Here is a 22,587-nt window from a genome sequence, read left to right on the forward strand (position 1 = left end):
GCCTGTTATATGTAGAAAAAGTGGTCAATTTGTAATCAAATACAAGAATGCGATTAAAACACTTTGTGATCTTGTTACAGTTATTGTGCTTTCTCAGACATCTGTTTTCTTGTCAGTAAGGCAAGGGATATTAACCTAGATATGGGGCTTTTAATCTTTTTATGTCCTGGGCCCCTTTGGCAGATGGATGAAACCTATAAAATCCTTCTCAAAAGCATAAATAAAAACTAATTGAATGTATGCTTATGTGCATGTCTATATGCCTGTGTGTATATATGTGTGTGTGTGTGTCTGTGTATGTATTTCTGTGTATTTATTTATATGTGTGTATACATGCATACACATGTATGGTATCCATATATGTATATGTACATATACATATATAATATATATTATATATATATACACATATAATATATTATATATATATGTATATATAATATGTCTACTGGCAAAAGAATCCAACTGTATTGACAGAAAGATGTATTTTTCCCGCAATGTCACATTTATGAACTACCTAAAATCTCTCTGAGAATATCTAGTTAAGAATATCCAATCTCTATGATACTTAATGCTCCTTCTAATGCAAATACCTTATATATTATTCCTTCCAATTCTAAGATTCTGTGATCTGTGTCATAACATTTTACATTTCTTTCTTCCAAATTCCCCCTTTGAAAAGTTTATCCTTTGGAATTATAAATTCTAGTGCTAAGGTTCAGTTTAAATTGCTTGCTAAGTATGCAGCCAGTTTGATTAACACTAAGAAAAGGATTTAACAAGCTTTCTAACCTGCAGGCCTTAAAAGGAGCATGGGTAATTATTCATTTTGGGGCATCTTTAGAGATATGCTCTTGCCTAAAGTAAAGTTGGTGGAATTCAATTGGATGGATTTTTGGCTTTATGGCATTGAGGATATAAGCATTACTGGTACAGAGTTGAATTAAATCTGTAGTATTCTTGCAATTATATCCTTACATGAGTTAAACTTCTGATTCTATTCCAGTTAAAAAATTACTGATTTACACATCAGCCAGTTATTGATTACTTAATAGGTGATTATTTTTTTGTGAATATGTCAATCCAATTCATCAAAGGTAGCATAGAGTTGTGATTGAAGATGAGACATGATACCATGTTTGGGATTCATTTTCCTTATTGGTAAAATGGGTGGATTGCATTAGACAAAATACATTTCATCTCCAAATATTGTGATTGTCCTCTTTTAATACCATGATCCCCAATTTAAAAAAAAAGGAGAGAAAAGAAAATATTTTTCTGATAATGTTTATTCTTTTTCTTACACTTCTTTCCTTTTAGGTTTAGAATTATTGATTTCACTGTAGTCTACTCATCCCATCCATACACCTTAAATTACTAAGTCTTGTTAATGACTTTAATGCCAAGGGCTATAATTCTAATGTAGATTCATTTTATTTTTCATATTAACTTTTAACCTAGCTTCCTACATAATCATTCTTCTTAGAGTCTACTCCACCATCCCTTCTGCCCTTCTGGTCTTGATAAAATTATCTTCCATTTTGTCAATGATATCTTCCTAATGTATAATTTTCATTATTTTAGTTTCCACCCATACAAAATCCTTCAATGGCTCCTCTTTGCCTATCACAGAAAGACTAAATATCTGATTATGGGATTCTTGTTCTTTCACAAGTTAATTTCCACTCCTTCATACTTTTTTGGTGGTGGTAAGGATAATTTAGATAAATTTTCTTACATAACCCTTTACTTTTAAATTTTTACTTAAGGATTTTATGAAATTATTAAACTATCACATGTACTTTGAGTTACAAAGAAGAAAAAAATATACATGTAGCTGAAAATATTAAATCATCAAAAGTTTCAGTTTTTAACTTTTCTTTTTCCAGCACTTCATTTTTATTCTGATTACGTCTTTATTGTTTAAATATTTTCTTGTAAGCAATAAGTTTGAAATTTTGTTTTAAGTAATGTCTCCCCTTTTAAAAATTATTATATTATTTAATCCATTCACATTTAAAGTCAATTAAATATTGTTCTGGTGTTGTCTGAAAATGTATTTCACATTCTAAATATCTAACCCTTCACCTTTCTAGTAGGTAGTGGGTGACAAGTGTCATCATCAGATTTCTGAAGTCATGCCTGGTCAGTTGACTGAAGTGTAGGCTTTCAGAATTGTTTTTGTTTAAAATAGTGTACCTACTATGGTCATTATTCTGATTCTGAGTCTACTCATTTTACTCTCTATGAATTCTTATACAAATTAAATTTTCTTAAATTTGTCATATATATTATTTTCTACAGTATTACTTAATTCCATTACATTTATATATCATAGTTTGTTCGACAATTCCCCAGTTAATAGGCATCCACTTTGGTTCTAATTTGTTACTACCACAAAAAATGGTGCTTATAAAATGTTTTGTTCATTATGGTCCTTTCCCTCTGGCAATGAGATCTCTGTGATATATGACTAGTAGTGATGTTCCTTGTGTTATAAAGGTATATACACTGTTTCCTGACTTTGGAGATATAATTACAAATTGCTTTACAAAATCATTGGACCTAGTCATAGCTCAACAAATAGCATGTTAGTGTATCTATCTACCTAAATTTAAAGTTTATAACAATTATCATTTTCCTTATCATTTACCAATCTGATAAAATATGTGTGTGTGATTTTTGTGGTATATGTACATACGTATGCATGTATATGATTGTATTATATATAACTTTCACTTCATCATTTGAAAATTGACTATTTATATACCTGGGTCTCATTGGGTGAGGGAATAGATTCTATTTTTGTGTAATCCTAATAGTCTTCCAAACTTTTTTGTGTTCCGATACTATGAAAATTCCCCCTCTGACAAGCTCTAAACCAATGGTAGAAGGAATTTAGTAATAGTTTCTCATTTCTAAAATAGAGATAATACTGCCTAGTCTTCAACCCCTTAACTATAATTTACTCCCTTCAACTTCATGAACTATTGTTTAAATGTAAGGTGGTTTAAATGAGACACACATACAAACACATGTGTATAAACAAAAATATATATGCATGATTTATATATATTTAGTATATATGTATAATGTGTATATATAATATTAATATATGCATATGTAGTACATATCTGGTATATTTATACAATATAGTATGCATATGCAATATGAATGTATGCATAAATAGTAAATATACACATGTAGTAGACACATATAATAAATATACATTGTATGTATATACATATACACATATACATACTGTTAATTCTCTAGATAGTGCCGCACATCTTTCTGCTTGACATTTTTATTAACTTGCAGGACTTAGACATTAACATTACTATTACCATCTTACTGGCCCTGCACTCTAGGGATAGGAAGTACAACCAACTCCTCTGGAATAATTTCGGTAGGCAGTTACAGACCGGCCTTAGAACAATCCTGACTCATCACCCTCGTTTTCCCCCTCTGTTGGCACACCGTGGGTTTGAGCTCAGTAGCAGGAGCAGATACAGCTCAGCCTGTCCCAGACACATTCCTGCATGACCCAGTAATAGCATAAGGGACGATGTGCCAGACCTGATACCCTGGTTTCTGCAATTGTCCCATGATTTCTATCTAATCTTTCCCTGTTTCCCTCAGCACTTATCCCATAGTACTGGCTTCCTAAAATCCTCTCTCAGAACCAGGTAATATGCTCTATGTTCAAATACTTCTAACCTATAAAATAATTATATTTCCTTTACCTTATGAATCAATATCTTAAGACAGCCTTAACCGTGTTGAAATGATCAAGCATTCATGTCCTCAGGTGCCACTGTAGCCAGGACATCCACCAACGACACTTTTCTCCTCAGGCTTATGAAGAATATCAGCTCTCTTGCTCCCACCATCTCAATATTTCAGTATCCCTATTATGTGATATCAGATTGAAAATTGTATTGCTGGAAATGTGTTATTGGTAATGACTTCAATAGGTCAAAGGAACTACCATCCAGTTAATAAATTCTTTTTTTTTTTTCTTAAAGCTTTTATTTTCCAAATATATGCATGAATAATTTTTCAACATTGACCATTGCAAAATCTTGTGTTTTGAAGTTAATAAATTCTTAATAAATTAAAAACTCTTAATCATTTTGTGTGTGTTGGTCATAACTATTAAAGGGTTAATGATTCTTAAATATTTAACCTTTGGCTGTCTGCTAGAACTTATGAATTCCTTAAGAAAATGTTTTTATGTGCATAAGATGTGCATAAGATGCATAAATTGCAAAGGGAACCAATTAGATGGAAATGAAGTTTTGATATACTTAAAGAGTGCTGGGTACCACAATGGATAGAGCACAGAAACTGAAGTCATGAAGACTTGAGTCAGAATTGTTCTATCAAACCTGATGAGCAGGTGGATTTTAGAAAAATCTGGAAAGACTCACATGGACTGATGCTGAGTGAAATGAGCAGAACTATGAGAGTAGTGCTTTGTGATTATAAACTATGATAGACTTGGCTTTTCTTAGCAATGTAATGATACAAGACTCGCAAAAATCTTGCGTTGGAAATGTGACCACATCCAAAGAAAGACCTCTGGAATCTTAATTACGCTTTTCACTTTGTCCTGTTTTTTTTTTTTTTTTTTTCTTATGATTGTTCCCTTTTGTTCTGAATCTTCTTTAATAAGACTACTGTGGATATATGTTTAACATGATTATGCATTATAAAATCAGATTGCCTATTGTTTGGGGGAGGGAAGAGAAAAAAAAAGGAAAGGAGAAAAAGTTGGAACTCAAATTCTTACAAAAATGAATGTTGAAAACTATCTTTACATGTAATTGGAGAAGATACAATACTTTTGAATAAAAATAACAGGAGCAGCAGGAGGAAGAGGACTAAAAGGAGGAGGTTGTTCCACTTTTGCACAGCCATAAATACTTAGGAACCTAATCTCAAGACCACAACCTGCTACCATTTTGATATCTTATGTCAAATCTAAATCTTATTATTTGGATCATATGAAATCCACCTTCTTTGTTTTAAGCCTCTTTTTCCTGTTGGTAGATTAGAATTTGGAGTAATAGTTGCTTAGTTCCTTACTTTTTCCATAATGTAGTCCTCTCTAAATTTCGGTGGGCCTGATAGTCTTATTTTTCTTTTAGAACTCAGGTCCTCTTCCACACTAAAAATGTGGAAAGAGGACTTTACTTAGAGATATGTTATCTAAAAATATGTGAATGTACTTATTTTCTAAATCACACTTGCTCCAAGGTCAGATCTTTTCTAACTTGGTGGCTTAAAAAGTAAAAGTTTGGCATAAAATAAAAATATGGTTCTGAGCTTAGTGTTAGTCAGCAATATATAGATCAAAGAAGAAAGATAATCAAATTAATCTGACCACAATAGATTGGGTAAGCAGAATAATGGTTTTACTATGCTCTATTCTAATCAGGATACATCTAGGCAATTGTAATGGTCTGGGATACCACAGTTAAAAGATACTGACTAACTGGAATGTCCAGAGGGTGACAAAAAGGATGGTGAAAGGCCTTGAGTTCTAATATAAGACAATTGATTCAAGAATTTAGGGATGCTTAAGCCCAGAGAAGAAAGTGTGTGTGTGTGTGTGTTGTGTGTGTGTGTGTGTGTGTGTGTGTGTGTGTGTGTGTTGTGTGTTGTATTAGGGGGTTGTGGAAAGGAAAGGAAAGATGTCTACTATAAAAGTTGTCTTACTTGTCTTATGGAACAAGGAATAGACTTGGTATAATGGATGGAGATTGAAAAGTGCAAAATATTGAAGAAAAACAAAGCTAAGTTTTCAATTATCATCATCTCAAAAGAGGAGTGAGATTCTTTAGAGGTAATTGTTTCCCCTTCACTTTAGATTTTCAAACAAAATCTCCATATCCATTTTCAGGTGTTTTCTTGTTCAAGTATGAAGGTCAAGCTCTCTACATCCATCCCTTTCATTCCAAAATCCTGTGATTCTGCTTTTCCTGGAAAGAGCTGGAGAGTAACAGACATGATCTGTGCCTGAAGTTTTGTCACAGATGTATCATCAGGTACTTCTTGCTGCCCCAGGGTATAGTTTTTGAGGAATAAAAACAGTAAACCTCAAGCCTCATAAACTGAGTGCATAGGCTCTGCATCTGATCTATTTGTTTGGCCTGCTGTGTGGGCTCCTTCTTCCAGGAGTCCTCTGTGTTGATTTAAGTCCTCCAGGATAGCAGCAGGCAATGAAAGGCCTATAATACACTCTTGACTATTCTCATTTCAGGGGAACAATGTACAAGGAACATTTTTCAGAGGTAAAGAGTGTTTTTGTCTACTTCAGGAAACTTTTAGAGATTATTATACACAGTAGAAAGAAACTGAGCAGGGAGGCAGGAACCCTGGGGTCAAGTCATAACTTTGTACTTGCTATCTATGGCACTTCCAGAAAGAAAAAAAAAATTCTTTCTCTAGGACTCAGGTTTTTTGTTTGCTTGCTTTAATCTAAAATATTTCCATGTGTCTGGAAGGCAGTACATTTTAATGGAACAGGGACTGAACTAACAGTAAACAGAGATCTAAGTTTATCCTGGTTGTGAGAATCATTAGTATGAATAGTATGTAGTCATACTCTGTATGATCACAAGAAAGTCATTTACTTCCTCATACTCTCATTTTCCTCATTTGTAAAATGAGAATAATTATGTTTTGGCTATTTACCTTTAGTGAAGAAAACATTTGAAGGAGGGGGAAAAATGTTAACAGGCAGAGATCAAAAGATTTAGTAAGTCAGCAAGTATTTATTAAATACCTATTTTGTGCCTTTGTTGCTCTAGAGATATCAAAAAAAGGCAAAAATATAATTATGTAGACAATATGAAAGCAAGTATATATATGTATACACATATACACTTACATACTTATTTATACACATGTAGAAATAACATATACATAAATTATTTACAAATATATTCACATGGGTACATAAATTAAACATATTTTTACATTACATTATACATATACATATATACATTATACATATATATACATACATATAGATATATGTATGTATACAGAATAATCCCTCTATGAGTATTATCAGTTTATTACATATACATATATATATATACATATATATAAATGTTTGTGTATGAAAAAACTGGTAATAAATAAAAGAACATGTAATAAACTGGTGATAATACATATATGTATATACATATACATGTATGTAAACTAGTGATAATCATAGAGGGAAGGGACAAGCCTGAAGATAGCTCAGGAAAGACTTCTCTTAGCAGTTAAGATTTTAGCTATGACTTGAAGAAAACTAAAGGAAAGCAGAAGACAAAGAAAAGAAGTAAAAATATTCCACCCATGGGATAAAATCAGTGAAAATGTCCATCATCTAGAGATCAAATGTCTTGTATGAGGAACAGCATAGAAGCCAGTATATCTGGATTGTAGAGTATATTTGGGGAAAAACTGTGGGAAGACTAAAAAGGTAGAAAGTGATCAAGTTATGAAGAGTTTTGATGTCAAACAGAAAATGATACAGAAAATGGATAGATGGAATTATATAGAGATATATAGATATTGAGATAAATATATGTGTATATATATATATGTGTATGTGTGTGTGTGTGTGTGTGTGTGTGTGTGTGCATGTGTGTGATTCCTTAGTGGTAGGTAGTCATTGAAAATTTTTGAATATGGGTTGACATGGTCAGACGTACACATCAGGAATATGAATTTGATAGCAAAATCAGAAAAACTAACTCTCAGGCTACTACATGGCCAATTATGAGGAAAACAGGTACTTCACCATGGGATGGCAATAGCAGAGAAGAGAATATTTAAGATGAATTGGGGGTAATCTCAAGAGAGAAACCATTAGTTTAGTATTAAGGAGGACTGGAAAAGGTTTTATAAAGGAGATGGGATTAACATGAAGGAAGCCAGTAAAACCAGGAGACAAAGACAAGGAAGAAAAGTATTCTAGTAAATACTAGAATCGAAGATAACCAATACAAAGTGGCCAGAGTTGGAAGACTGAGTGTCTTGTGTGAGGAACAGAAAGGAAGCCAGTATCATTGGATCATGGGATATTTGGAGGGGAATAAAATTTAAGAAAACTGAAGGTTTAAAAAGGTCCAAGTTAAGAATGAATTTAAAAAGCAGATGGTTCTAAATTTGATCTTGGATGTATTGGGAGTCACTGGATTTTATAGAGGGGATGGGAGGGGATGGAGGAGGCAAGAAAGCAATGTTGGGTGCATGGCTAATGTTTCAGGAAGATCACTTTGCTTTCTTTATGTAGAAAGGACTGAGATGGGAAAAGACGGTTCAGGGAGTTGCTGTGGTCCCAAGAAGGAGGCATTGAAGGCCGCACCAACCTGGTGGCAGTTTCAGAACAGAGGAGATATGAGAAAGATAGAATCAATAAGACTTGGCAATGTATTGGAGAGATAATTAAAAGCATATTTTAAAATATGATCAAGTCTAACCTCCTTATGTTACATATCAAGAAAATAAGAAAACAGACTAAAGCAACTTTTACAGATCATACAGATACTTAATAGAACCTTGAATCCAACCCAGGATTTCTTACTCAACATTTAAACACAGAGACTTTTAAAAATTATCTAGTTCAATCACTTGATTGAACCAAGGACAATGGAGTGCAGAGAAAAATTAAATTGTGCAAGTTTGCAATAGGACTTATAGACTAATTATCCGGCCCACAAAGAGACAGCTCCTTTTTTCTGTCTTCATTCCAGGCTATAGAGAGCTGGTTCCAGGAGTGTGGAATGGTGCATGTAAATTCAGGGTACAGTAAGAAGTAGCAAACAATTTTCAGGCAGTAGATTTTGATCAGAGCATGGACCATGGGAATTTTTGGAGCAATCTGGTCATATTAAGCTCAAGGTAATTGGAAGCAGCTTGATTTCCGTTGTTCTTTAGTTCATTTCAGTATGTCATCAAATCACATTGATTAAACTAGAAAGATATGTTTGAACCAAAGTGGATTGGGGTCACGGGTTGGATTTGGGAAAATGTTCCTTTTCCGTTCAGAATTCTAAATACTCTAAGCAATTATTATTTGAAACAGACTCTTCCCTTATCTTAGCCATTATGCCAGCAGACTCCATTAGCTCCCTTGTTGTTTTCTTAAGACCACCTCCTGATGATCCGTCCTATGACTGTTTATACTTAAAAAAAGAAGCAATTTATCGAAAGTGGTTCTCTGCAGGATGTCAGCTCAAATGGAAAGGTATCCAAATTGCTTCCTTTCTCAAACACTTAACAGTCAATCTCTCAAGCTGTCCTCTGGGTCACCATGTACTTTTTCTTGCCTTTGCTCCTTTAGTTATTGGGGGTAATCATTTCAATGGAAAGTGTAGTTTAGTGGCCAGAGCCTTTGACTTGAATTCCGAAGACATATTTTATTGTTAGAGTCAGCAATGGATTCATTCTTTTAGTTTCTCCATTTGGGTCCTTATTTTCTTCAGATGTCAAAATACAAGAATTGAATTGGATGATCACTAGGGCTGCTTATGTCTCTTGACATGTGAGGATCTTGAAAGACAAGTTAAGAAGCATTTATTAAGCACATATTATACATCAAGTATTGTTCTAATCACTGTGGATACAAAGAAAGGCAAAAATAGTCCTTTTTCTAAATAGTCTCCAGTGTAACAGGGGAGACCACATTACTATCTGACAACTTTCAAAATGTGTTTTATTTCTTCCTCCTAATCTGTAACATGCAAAATAGTCTGCAATATAACATAGGAACAGATGAACCTGAATGATTGATTTAATAGCTCTTTACCCTTCATAAAAACAGAAAAGTTTTAGTTATTAGATGTGCATACTATTTATTGCTCTAAGGCATTTGGAAGTGGGTACAGAGCCTTTGATGCCATAAATAACATAACATTATGTAAAACATCTGTTTATTACTGACATTTTGCCCTAATCTTTTCTCTTTGTACTTTAGCTCAGAGGAAAAAAAAAATCTTCAAAGAAAAAAATAATCTTTTTTTTTTAATCTTCTTCCCCCTTTCCCCCTTCTTTTCTTCTCTCCCTCCTTTCCTCTCTTCTTTCCTTTTTCTTTCTCCCTCTTTTCTTTTCCAATTCCCTATCCCTCTCACTTTTTCCTCTCTTTTTATGTTCTTCATATTGCTCATTTGCTTATTTTCCCCCCTTTCTGCTTTCCTTCCCCTATATGCTCTTTCCCTCTATTCTCACCCATACATATGTAGTTGTTATTCATAGTCAAAGCTGACACTGCTGACACTGTTGTTTACCGCCTTTGCAATGTATTTTATTCATCTTAATGATTAACATGTTAAAATATTACAGTGAGAAAAAGAAAATCATATGGCTTGAGTTGGGCATAGATAATATGTTCCTTCTTTTATAAATGATACTTAGTTGCTGTATCCTCTATTTCAATGATTTCTTTTCTCTTTGATATAATTCTTTATTGGATGACATGTGTTTCATGATCATGAGACCTTAGAAGTAACTAAAACTAGTGGTACTTATGTTTTAAGAAATGTTGAGATTCACTCATACAATGAGGTTTCATGAAAAAAACGCTGGACTCGGAGGCAGAAAACTTAGATTTTCATCTATCACTCAAGTAACTATGTGAATGTGGACAACAATCTCTGTAGCCCTAAGTTTCCATCATCATAAAACTGGTGTAATAATATGTGTTGATTAATCTTCCACTAGCTACTTCCCATCAACAGTGTGTTCAGGGAGAGGGAAATAAGAATAGGCCATAGCAAGTAAGAGCAAGTTTGAAGGATTGGAATGTGTGATAATTCAAAAGGATAGTTTAACTTCAATGTTAACATGGCCAGACTTATTTCAGAGAAAGAAGGACAAGAAGAATATGTCTATATCTAAGAAAGGGGAAAGATTAGGAATGTGACATTTTACTTTTTGGATACTAAATTTTAGGTGAGATATTAACAGCTTGGTAGATGTCCAAAAAGACATGTCAGGATGTTGGTGAGACCAGAGATTATGACATATGAGGATCAATTAAAGAAACCCATCTTGTCCTTAGAGGATAATTGCTATTTTTGTTGCTTCATTTCAGTTGTTTTTGACTCTTCATGACCCAGTTTTCTTGGCAAAATACTGGAGTTACTTGCTATTACTTTCTCCAGCTCATTTTACAGATGAGGAAACTGAGGCAAGGGAGTTAAGTTACTTGCCCCAGAAAACATATTAGTAAATGTCTGATGATGGATTTCTATACAGCACCATCTAGCTGCTCCAAATAGGTTCAATCTATTTCTATATAATTGCAAAAGACATAACTAAAATTGGGAAGTTAGATTAAACTGATCTCCACCCAGTGTAATTAGTGGTGTTTATGGGTTTAAAATTAGTAATGGTGGGCCAGCTAGGTGGTTCAGTGGATAAAGCACTGAAGTCAGGAGGACAAGAGTTCAAATGTGGCCTCAGACACTTAATATTTCCTAGCTGTGCAACCCTGGGCAAGTCACTTAATCCTAATTGCCTCAGCAAATAATAATAAAATAAAATTAGTAATGGCTAATAGAAAATAGATTGTCTTCAAAGTAGTAGTGAGTTACCCATAAATGGAAGACATTTAAGAAGTGCTTGCTCTTCAAGATATAGTGTAGCTGAGGGAAACGTGTGACATTTTGTCTTTCAAAGCACCCACTTCAATTCTTCTCAGTTGAGAATTTATCCTCCCATAGAATGGAGATGTAGAATGGACCTCAGATACACTCATACTTTAAAGGTGAAGAAGGGATGGAAGGCCACAAGCATTTAAGTGTTTACTTTGTGGTAGGTACTTAGATAAGACCTTATTAGGGGAAATAAACACAGGGAAAAACAAAAAATACAATTTGCTTTCAGGAAATTCTAACTGTAGAAGAAATCTCCCTTTTGTAAAATGGAACTGAAAAATGTACTGGAGGGCACCCACAGGTGTGCTTTTTGGTGAAATCCAGAGAGTTAAAAATGTACCCATTAAGCCAAGAAAATATGGAGGGCTTGGGCACATCCTCATGAACATCCAGGAAAGAATTCAAAAAATGAGAGAAATGAATTGACAAGGTAGAAAGAGACTCTAGGGTGAGAAAGAACCAAGACTAAAAAGAATTTCCAAGGTAACAAGACAGCTGAGTCATGGTAGTAATATCCAGAGAGTCAGAAATACAGCAAAGGTGGAATAAAGTGAAATGGATGAAATGGTAATCTTTAATTGGAATTAAGCTTCCTAGAAATAAAAAAAAAAAAAAAAAAAAAAAAAAAAAAAAAAAAAAAAAAACCAGTAAGTACACAGAGTTGAATCTGTGAGCAGGACTTGAGGGAGCTGTTGGGGAAGAAGCATAATATGAGGTAAATATTTTCCTTTGAGCTAGTTGGTGCTATGGATCAAAGGTCCAAGTCTGGAGACAGGAAAATTAATTTTCCTGAATTCAAATACAACCTTGGCTTCTTATTACTACTATGTGACCCAGTGCAAGTCACTTAACTCCATTTGCCTCAGTTTGCTTATCTGTAAAATAAGATGGAGAATGAAATGACAAACTACTTTAGTGTCTTTGCCAAGAAGACCCCAAATGGGGTCATGAAAAGTTGGACTGAGTGAAAAATGAACTCAACAGCAACAAAAACAAGTAATAAATAAATTTGGATTTGAATCTTGACCTCTGATTTTAAATCCACCTTCTTCACTGAAGCACTTTGATTTCCTAATGCATTCTCATAACATATATCCCAAATATTATATAGTACCTAGCCAGAAAGGCCCAGAAGAGGGAAGAGCGATACATTTCTTAGTACTCATGAGGAGCTTTCTTTAATCCTTGCAACTTCTGATTCAAAAAATCCTTTGCAGCTCCCACTATGGGCGGGTAAATCATCAGTACCAAAGAGATCCTATTTCGGACAGTTTTCACAGCACCCTTGTAGACTGGGGGTGGGGGGTCTTACATTTCCAGTCTCTTAATTTGGCCAACTCATTAAACACTACAGCCTCCATAACAGATGCTGGGCATTTGAACTTGGTGGAAGTCAAAGAACAGCATCCCATGAAATGACCCTCTTCACAGCATCATTTGCATATTCAGCTACTAAGGAGATGTCTGTGCTTAAAGGCAGCCACTCTGTCTGGTCCCTAAAACAGAGAAGGGGCATATTATTAAGTTTGTCATATCAGACTTCCTTCTCCTTTTGGGCATTGTTTTTGTAGATGAAGCTAATTCCGTGGATTTGATTTGGAGACAGAGAACAGCTCAGTGTTGAATGATGAGACACACACACGAAATATAATATGCTTGAATTAATTTGCATAATAGAATGCTATTGATTACAAAGCTGGGTTTGTTGTAGAGGGCTGTCCCATTAAGGAGCAAGGCTTTGAGGTGACTTCACAGATGTAGGCTAGAATTTTGAGTTATGATGTAGAATTGGGGGTGTTAATCTAAATGTGGATTGCATCATTTTGATTGGAATTGAGCTTCCTAAAAATAAAAAGAATACGTGTGTTTATTAGCTGACTGTGAGCAGGGGTTGGGCGGGCTGTTAGGGGAGGGAGCATAATGTGAGACAAACCTAAAATCCACTTAGGAATTTTCTAAGCTGCTTCTCCTCTTTCCTGCCTCATGCAAATTCTCACAGCAGCCCTAATATACTCAAACAGCCTTACATGCCATTTTCTTTAATAGAGACAAATTTAGCAATGGGGAGACTGTTTTTTTTTTTTCTATAGGAGCCACAGGTTAAAAGTGGTTATATGGCTTTCAACAGAGAGCGGCTCGATAGGCCTTTAGTGCTCTCCCTTTTGTAAAGGTACCTTTCTGTCATATTATTACTTTAGTGACTTTGAAGAGAACTTCCTTTTTTTCTTCTGACAATATTTCCCTTTATCATGAAATGAAGTCCGTGTATATAATGCTACTTAGGCTTCTTAGTGGGACCCAAAAGTGATATCTTGTTAGAATAGCTTTAATGGAAGGATTGTTAAGAAACCATCTTGGGGATCGCTATTAAAACAAATTAGAGTATCACTATTTACCCCTAATTCTAACTACAGTTGAGGTCTCATTTGGAATGCAGCCTTCCATTAATTTTTATGCAATATTCCTGCAAACCCAGTCACATTGCTTCCATCAATCACCATGTATTACACCAAGCTCTCGAAGCACATTTCACAGAATGTATCCCTCAGGACCCACATCTATCTTAACATATGCAGAAGTTCAGAAATCTTGTGTTAGGGGAATTTTTCTTTAACTCCATCCTGCTGCTGAAACAAGTTTAAATTTGTTTGTTGTTTACTATGGCGAGATATCTTGGGAGTTCTAACAACCCTAGGATCATATTTGAGAAAGAAGAATGAGTTTACTGGCTAGATGAACTTACTTCTTGTATAATTTCTGATATGCCTATGACATTCTGGTCAAACCCTTTTTTTCCCCCTTCTCACAATAGATTAATATTTCTCTTGCTCCAGATTAATATTTCTCACATCTCCTTAGAAGCATTAATTATGCCCCTAATTATGGACTGCTGAGAATACTAGCTATTACGTGAAATGCAGTTTTACTTACACAAGACTGAATTTTAACTTGATCTGAACTGCATTCATAAATGGTAGCATCATGCAGCGAAAAGCACAATCAATTGGGTGTCAAAACACTAACATTGCAATCTAAGAGATTCCATTTACCAGCCATTTGACCTTGGGCTACAATTCTCAGAGCCTCAGTTTCCTTATTTGCAAAATGAGGAAAATAATATCTATCCTTTAAAGCTCATCATGAGCTTTTTCATCATCATGATCATCCCTAGAATTTATATGGAATTTTTAGGTTTATAAAATGCTTTACAAAAAAAAAATCTATTGTGACTCTCACAATGACCCTGGGAGGGAGACGTCATTCCTTCCTCATTTTAAATATGAGTTAACTGAGGTAGATATAGATTGAGTGTCTAAAGTTCAGAGACAGTGAGTGCCTAGGCTAGATTTTTGAATTCATCTTTTTTTTTTCTTTTTTTTTTTTCTTAGTTTCCAGGTCTTGTGTTCTCTTCACTGTATCATCCATTTGCCTTCTTATTAAATTGTTCAAGATAGATAAAAGTGTTTAGTACCATAAAGTACTAAATGTCTATTTTGATACTTCGAGATCATGGATGCTCTGAAAACTATACCTCATGATGTCACTTTTGTGAGTTTCTATAATATATGTTATCACTTGGAGATTAGTCTTATAGTAATGAGTCTTATGAAATTTAGTTAGGTCAGAATTGGGATGTTAGATAATCATATTGTATCAAAATCTTCATGACCCCATTTGTGGTTTTCTTGACAAAGATACTGGAGTAATTTGTCATTTCCTTTCTAGTGTATTACACAGATAAGGAAACTGAGGCAAACAAGTTTAAATGGCTTGCCCAGAATTGCAGTTTATGATTTGAACACAGAAAGTTGAGTTTTCCTGATACCTGGCCTGGCATGCACCATGCAACTTAGCTGTCCATAATAAAGAATCATGGGATCTTAGATTTGTAAAAGATCTTATAATCCAATACCATTTAAAAATAAAATTAACTAATTATCTAATCTCTATATGTGTATATGTGTGTATTTATGTAAATAAATGCATACATACACACATACACACACACACATATATATATGTATATATGATAAAGAGAAAGAGAAATGTAATAAAGTAATAGTAATAGCTATAATAGCCAACTAAGTGAATAGTAGATAGAGCTCTGGAGTGTGAAAGACTTGAATTCAAATCCATACTTAGACACTTAGTGACTATGATCTTGGAAAACTCTAATATCTGGGACTCAAATTCATCATCTGTAAAAAAGAGGATAATAATAGCATCTGCTTTTGAGGGTTACTGTGAGGAGAAAATGAGATAATATAGATAAAGCACTTTGTAAATCTCAAAGTAGTATATAAATGTTAGCTATTGTTTTTGTTAATAATAGTGCCAGCAACTGGCTTTTCAATAGTGCTTTTTGTTTTTCCTCTAAGATTTGCAAAGTGGTATTCATACATTCTTTCATGATAACCTGTCAGAGATTGTCTCTCTTTCATAGCCCTAGAGAAATCAACCCAATGTCATTACCATGTCGCAATGAAAATGCAGAAGAGTGAGTTGACATTATAATATTTACATTTATTATCAATAAATTGTATTCACATAATTGCTATTTTTATTAGCTATGCAATTTGCAAGTAGAACTCAATTTATCAATGTCATCAAGGTCTTGAGAGTATTTTTGATCATGTCTTCATGGTGATTGAGTTGAACATATTTTTGTAATAATTCCTTAAATGTTCTGGTTTACAAATTCCTGATACTGGTTTCCTTGTCATTGGAACAACACATTCTATCTGTAGACTTGGAATATTTATTTTCATGACTATTCCCCTTGCCTGGAATATTCTTGGTCTTCATTTCCACTTTTTTGCTTCCATGAATTTCTTCAATTCCTGGACAAAATTTCATGTTCTGCAAAAAGCAGTTCCCAAACTTTCTTAATTCAAATACTTTCATCCTGAGAGGACCCTAAATCTTTCTGTTGTGTATTTTGTTTGCCTATGGCTGGCTCCATAATTATTTTCTCCTTATACTAGGAACTCTTTGAAGGCAATGTCTTTTGCCTTTCTTTGCTTTTTCTTCACTTAGCACAGTACTTGACACATAGCAGGCACTTCATAAATTCTTTTTGACTGACAAACAAGATTCATATTATTTTTAATTGGTTATAACCATAAAACTGACAATGAACAAAATAGAAATGTTAATAATATTTCAATATGGCATTTATTTCTACAAAATGAATAACAACCAGTCAACAAATATTTATCAAGTACTTAATTTCAGTCACTGTGCTAAAGAAAAAAAAAAAACAGTTGAAAATAGTCACTCCCTTCATTATAATAGAGGAGATGATATATATAAAGCAGAAAGTACTACATAAATATTGAATAAATAAGGATACTGTTATAGGGGCTGAAACCATCAGCTGAAGGAAAGTCTCTTTTAGGAAATAGCAAGTAAATAAAACTTTTAAAGAAGTCAGAATTCTTCCGAAAACAACAATAATAGTTGATATTCATATGTTATTTTCAGGTTTTGAGAATTTTTAAAAAATCTTTTCTTTTTCTTTTCCTCCTTATTCTCTCTCTCTCTCTTTCTCTCTCTCTCTCTCTCTCTCTCTCTCTCTCTCTCTCTCTCTCTCTCTCTCTCTGTCTGTCTCTTTCTGATTCCCATTTTTCTTCATAAGTCATATAATCTGCTATTATGTGGCTTAGAGGAAGCACCTGATTTAATTATTATAAAACCTAGGTGGCAGGGAGTTTGAGACAAATGAAACACCTATTTTCAGTTCATTTGGTGTGAAAAATAATATGGCAACCTACAGAAATAGGTACAAAAGTATCAACTTTAATTGAAACCTTAAAACAGATACACACATTTCACAGTTTATACACAAAAATAATTTATTATCATGAAAATGAACACTTCATAAATGACACTATGGAAAACTTGTAGGTTTTGTTTTATACCAGTATGAATTTCCATTCCCTCTTGCTAGGTAGAGATAATGGGTACTTTATAACTAGCTTTGTAACCTTGGGTAAATCATTTAATCTCTGCCTCAATTTCCTCAACTGTAAAAATGAAGTTAGTAACACCAACCTCCCAGGGTTGTTATGAAGATCAAATGAGATAATATTTGTAAAGTGTGTAACACAGTTTTTAGTGTACAGTATGGGTTTCCACTCTTCCTTCTTTTCTTTTTCCCTCCTTCCCTCCCTCCCTTCCTTCCTTCCTTCCTTCTTTCCTTCCTTCCTTCCTTCCTTCCTTCCTTCCTTCCTTCTTTCCTTCCTTCCTTCCTTCCTTCCTTTCTTCCTCCCTTCCTTCCTTCCTCCCTTCCTTCCTTCCTTCCTTCCTTCCTTCCTTCCTTCCTTCCTTCCTTCCTTCCTTCCTTCCTTCCTTCCTTCCTTCCTTCCTTTCTTCCTTTCTCTCTTCTTTCCTTCCTCCCTCGTATTGTGTGCAGACCACTCTGCTTGGTTTTGTGGGCCCTAAGATATTTGGATAAAATATCATTCCTTATCATGCAGAAATATAGAAACTTCTTTTAGTTGGTCTGTCCAAAATAAAAAATAAGAACAAAAAGAACAACAATTGTTAAGAGCCTAGTATATGCCAAGAATCAGTCTAAATGTCAGTGATACAAACAAAGGCAAAAAAAAAAAAAATTCTTGCTGTTAAGGAAGTTGCAGTTAATGGAGATGTCTGACCTGGGCACTCTCCTTACTTGGAATTTCTGAGAGGAGAGGTCTCACCTTTCCAATCAGAGGAAGGATAGAGTCCTAAGTGCAGAGAGCATTGACAAAATGTGAGTTCCAAGGCTGAAGGGGTCTTGCAAGATGAAGTGATTTCTGTGAAATGATGGAGAAATACAGGAATGTAGTTATATGGAAAAGAATTACTATTATCAGAAATGTGGGGGGAAAAGTCCCATATGAAATTGGATGAAGGAAGGTCATTGTAAACAAAAGGGATTATGGAAAAGGAGAAAGAGAGGAGAGAAAAAGAGAAGAGAAAGAAAGAAAAAAAAGGAAATAAAAAAGAAAGGGAAAAGAAAGAGAAAGGAAGGAAGGATAAAAGAAAAAGAAAGGAAGGAAGACAGAAAGACAGAAAAGAAATAAGAAAAATTAAGCCAGAAGTCAGTAGCTTTGGTCAGACCCTGCTGCATGGTTACTCCACTTCTGGGGTCACATTTTAGAGAATATTTGCAAACTGGAGAGCATCCGGGATATAAAAAACAGGAGATGAGGGATTTTAGAAACTGTCATGCAAAGGTCAGTAGAAGAATCAAAATGTGTTTATCCTTAAGTGGAGAAGATTTGGAAGGGTTGTGACCCTGTCTTTATATGTCTGAAGTATAGTCAGATGGGAGAAAGATTGAATTTGTTTTGCTCAGGTGTATAGGATAAAATTCCTAATGGTGTGGAGAAGTAACAAGAAGGTATGTTTTGAATTAATATGAGGAGGCATAATATTAAGATTAAACCAGTTCCCTTATTTGTTAATGAATTCCATATCATTGGAACCCTTCAAAGGGAGAATGTGAGCATGTATCTGGGGTTTTGGAAGGGTCATAACTGCTCAAGGATTTAGATTAGATAATCCCTGGCTTTCTTCTGGTCCTGACAATAAGGGTAGCAAAGAACAAATGCCTCGTTGCCTTTGTAATATTTTTTTTTTCCTGTGTAAATTCATTTTTCCAATGCAAGTGGAAAAAAAAATATTCTGGAACATAGTTCCCTCTCCTTGATTTTTTTGGGGCACTGAGGTAAGATACCAGAGGTAATAGAGATGTGGCCTGAGTTCAAATCCTTCCTCTAAAAAATATTTTCTGTATAACCCAGACAAGTCATTTAACCTGGCTTCCAATAACTTAAAAAAATAACTCACATTTACACATTCTGAAGTCTATAAAGAATTTTACATATACTGTGTCATTTGATCCCCACCACAATTCTGGGAGGTAGGTGCTGTTATTATCCTCCTTTTATGGATGAGGAATGTGAGCCTTAAGAAGCTATGTGATTTATGGAGGCAAACACAGCTCTACTAAATGTTTGAGATGAAACTGCTCTCTCTTCTCACTGCTGTCTTTTGCTTTCCCTGACTTCCTTTGAGATCCAATCTAAATCCCACTTTCTGGAGGAGGTCTTTCCTCCACCATTTTCATCTTTCATCTTTTTTATGGAATCGGTTTTATATCTATCTGTATGGAGCTGGTTATTTTCATGCTTGTGCCTCCATTCAGATTATTTTTGCCTCTCTTTGCTTCCCCAAAACAAACAAACAAAAAATGCTTATTAACTTACTAAGGCAGGTTTTCTGGACTGCTATCACCTCAGCTACTGATCAGCTTTAGGCACATCAGCTTTCATGGATGACACTGGTGGACTGATTCTAAGAGTCCAATCTTTCCTAAGTAGAGTTGGGGCAGCTAAGTGACACGGTGGATAGAGCACCGTGTCTGGAGTGAAAAAGACCTGAGTTCAAACACAACTTTGTAAAATAAGCTGGAAAAGGACATGGCAAACTACGCCAGAATCTTTGCCAAGAAACTCCCAAATGGGATCATTAGAATCAGATAAAAAGTGACTAAACAACAACCAAAGAATCCCAGGCCCATTTAAAATAAACTGATTTAAGGAATCTTTGTTTTAAAATACTGCCTCCATCCCACTCCTACTGCCTTTTGTTGAGCATTATTATTTGATGATATTAATTACTTACTTGCTAATAAATTATTAATGACTTAATTGATAATGAATATGTGAATTTTCTCTAATTGGGAAGCCATTGACTTCTTTTCTTTTCCTTTCAGAGGCAAAATTGGGAAGGTGCACAGCATTGAGGTGATGCTCTTCCTGAATGGTGGTATTCTGTCTGGAGACGGTTCCATTTGAGTGTACTGAGTGGCCTGCCAGGTTGAAGACTGTCAGATCTCCGAGTACAAAGGCTGGATTTACAGATACTCCTGTGCCTCTCACTTAACCAAAAATGAAGGAGAACTACTGTTTACATGCTATCTTGGTCTGCCTGGGAATGCTGGCTAACAGCCAGGCATTTTCAACTGAAAAATCGAATCATTTAAGGTCTCTCCACGCTCACCATGAAAAAGGAAAAGAAGGTCAGGTTCTTCAACGTTCCAAAAGAGGCTGGGTCTGGAATCAGTTTTTTGTAATTGAGGAGTACACTGGACCGGATCCTGTGTTGGTTGGCAGGGTAAATAATGACTTACCTTTTTTTATTTCAATGTTCCTGGTGGTTCAATGAACCTTAGACTGCATTGACTATAGTCATAGGATGATATTATTATTATTATAACAATATATTATTATGTATTATTTTCTGATAATATATTATTCTCTGATATTATTATCAAAGAATTAGAGCTTCAAGACACATTAAAGAAAGACAAATAGCTTAAGTCATTTACTTTATTCATATGGAAGACAAGTGGTAGAACAAGGATCAAAATCTGGGTTATATGGAATAAGTACATTTCCAATATTCTATAGAAAGAAAATGTTCATAAAAACCCAGGACAAGAAGATGGTCACAAGTATTAGATACTACACAGATATCAAGTAGGGTGAGGACTGAAAAAGAGATGGGTAAATTTTTCATTTAAGAGGCCACTGATGAACTTAATGATCATTTCACTTGGATGCTGGGATCAAAAGCCAGACAGTAAGTGACTGAGTAGTGAGAACACCCAAGATCTTTAAACTGTTTCCCACAAGCCTTCCCTCAAGTTTGACTCTGAAAAGGAGAATTGATAGAATAGCTTGAGGGAATAGTTATGACAAATGGAATCTGTTGTATTTTGTTTGTATGGACATAGGGCATGTTTGCAAGTAGAAGAAAAGAAGAAGTTTTATAGGGAAGGATGGACAATTAGAAGAGAGGGAACAAAAGGTGAGTAGAAGAAAAAGGGTAGAGTAGAAGAGTAATAATTAAAAGAGGGATTTTTCCAGAGGAGATGAGAGGAGATAGGATAAAGTGTACAGGTAAAAAGATTGTTAATGAGAAAAAAAGGAGCACTTTTTTTTCTCCAAGAGTTTAATATTATATTAAAATGATTCAAAATATGGAAAGCTTCCAACATATACCTTTATTTTCAATGAATCATGAAGCAAAATTCTCTGCTAAAAGGGAGGGAGGACGAGTTGATGTAAGTATACTGAGAAGAGAAAAAACGTTTTGGAAGGGAAATAATATTCAGGATAGAAAGGCTGTCAGGAAAGAACAAAATGATTGATATATAGCAATGAGATCCCAATGAAGATCACATAACATAATTTTGTAGGCAAATGAATTAGCAAATTTTGATGAGTTTTTCCATTGGTGCCCAGTGCCGCATTGAGTAGGAGTAGAGAAAAATAGGTTGTAATCAAGGGTTTTGGTTTGAAAAAGGATGGGTGGAGGCAGGTCAAGGGACTCAAGGATAATGAGTACTATCAAACTAAGCTGGTAAATTACAGGATCAAGATTTTGAAGGGAGGAAAGAGAAGCTAGAGAAGGGGTGATACTAGGAAAACAGGAAGAGATAAAGAGTAAGTGAGGTTTTCAGTGGGGAAAGAGAACAGTTCCCTTCCATATTTAACATTTTATATTCACTTTTACTTCTGCTATTCTCTATTGTAACTATTTATAGTTTTAACATTTTATGTGTTGAGGTATCTTTAGCTTTTAAAATGTGTTTCAGGATATTATTCTTTATATTTTTTCAAAAGTGTTTTTTTCTAACTTCTAATAATTTTTTATTCCAAGGCACATTTCAATACCATCCATTCTATGATTCCTTGATTTTGGTTTATTTATACTGATAAAAGCTAGATATTTTAAAGGTCTTGAAGGGATAATGATGCAACCAAATCAGAACACATCTAATTAATATTGAAGAGATTTTCTATATATCCACTATAGACAGGGCAATAGAATAGAAGATTAAATTGAAATCTGATCACTTTAGATT

General features: G+C 34.4%; 1 protein-coding gene across 1 annotated transcript in view; it reads left to right on the top strand.

Moving 5' to 3' along the window:
• Nucleotides 1-22,587, top strand: part of CDH11 (cadherin 11) — a 210,240-nt gene that overhangs the window by 136,696 nt on the left and 50,957 nt on the right. Inside the window, exon 3 of the mRNA XM_074286558.1 lies at nt 20,431-20,831. Coding sequence (XP_074142659.1) covers nt 20,607-20,831 — 225 coding nt within the window. The 5' untranslated portion in view covers nt 20,431-20,606. The remainder of the gene's footprint in view (nt 1-20,430; nt 20,832-22,587) is intronic.

This window comes from Sminthopsis crassicaudata, chromosome 2 (assembly GCF_048593235.1).
Source record: "Sminthopsis crassicaudata isolate SCR6 chromosome 2, ASM4859323v1, whole genome shotgun sequence".
Classification (NCBI taxonomy): domain Eukaryota; kingdom Metazoa; phylum Chordata; class Mammalia; order Dasyuromorphia; family Dasyuridae; genus Sminthopsis; species Sminthopsis crassicaudata.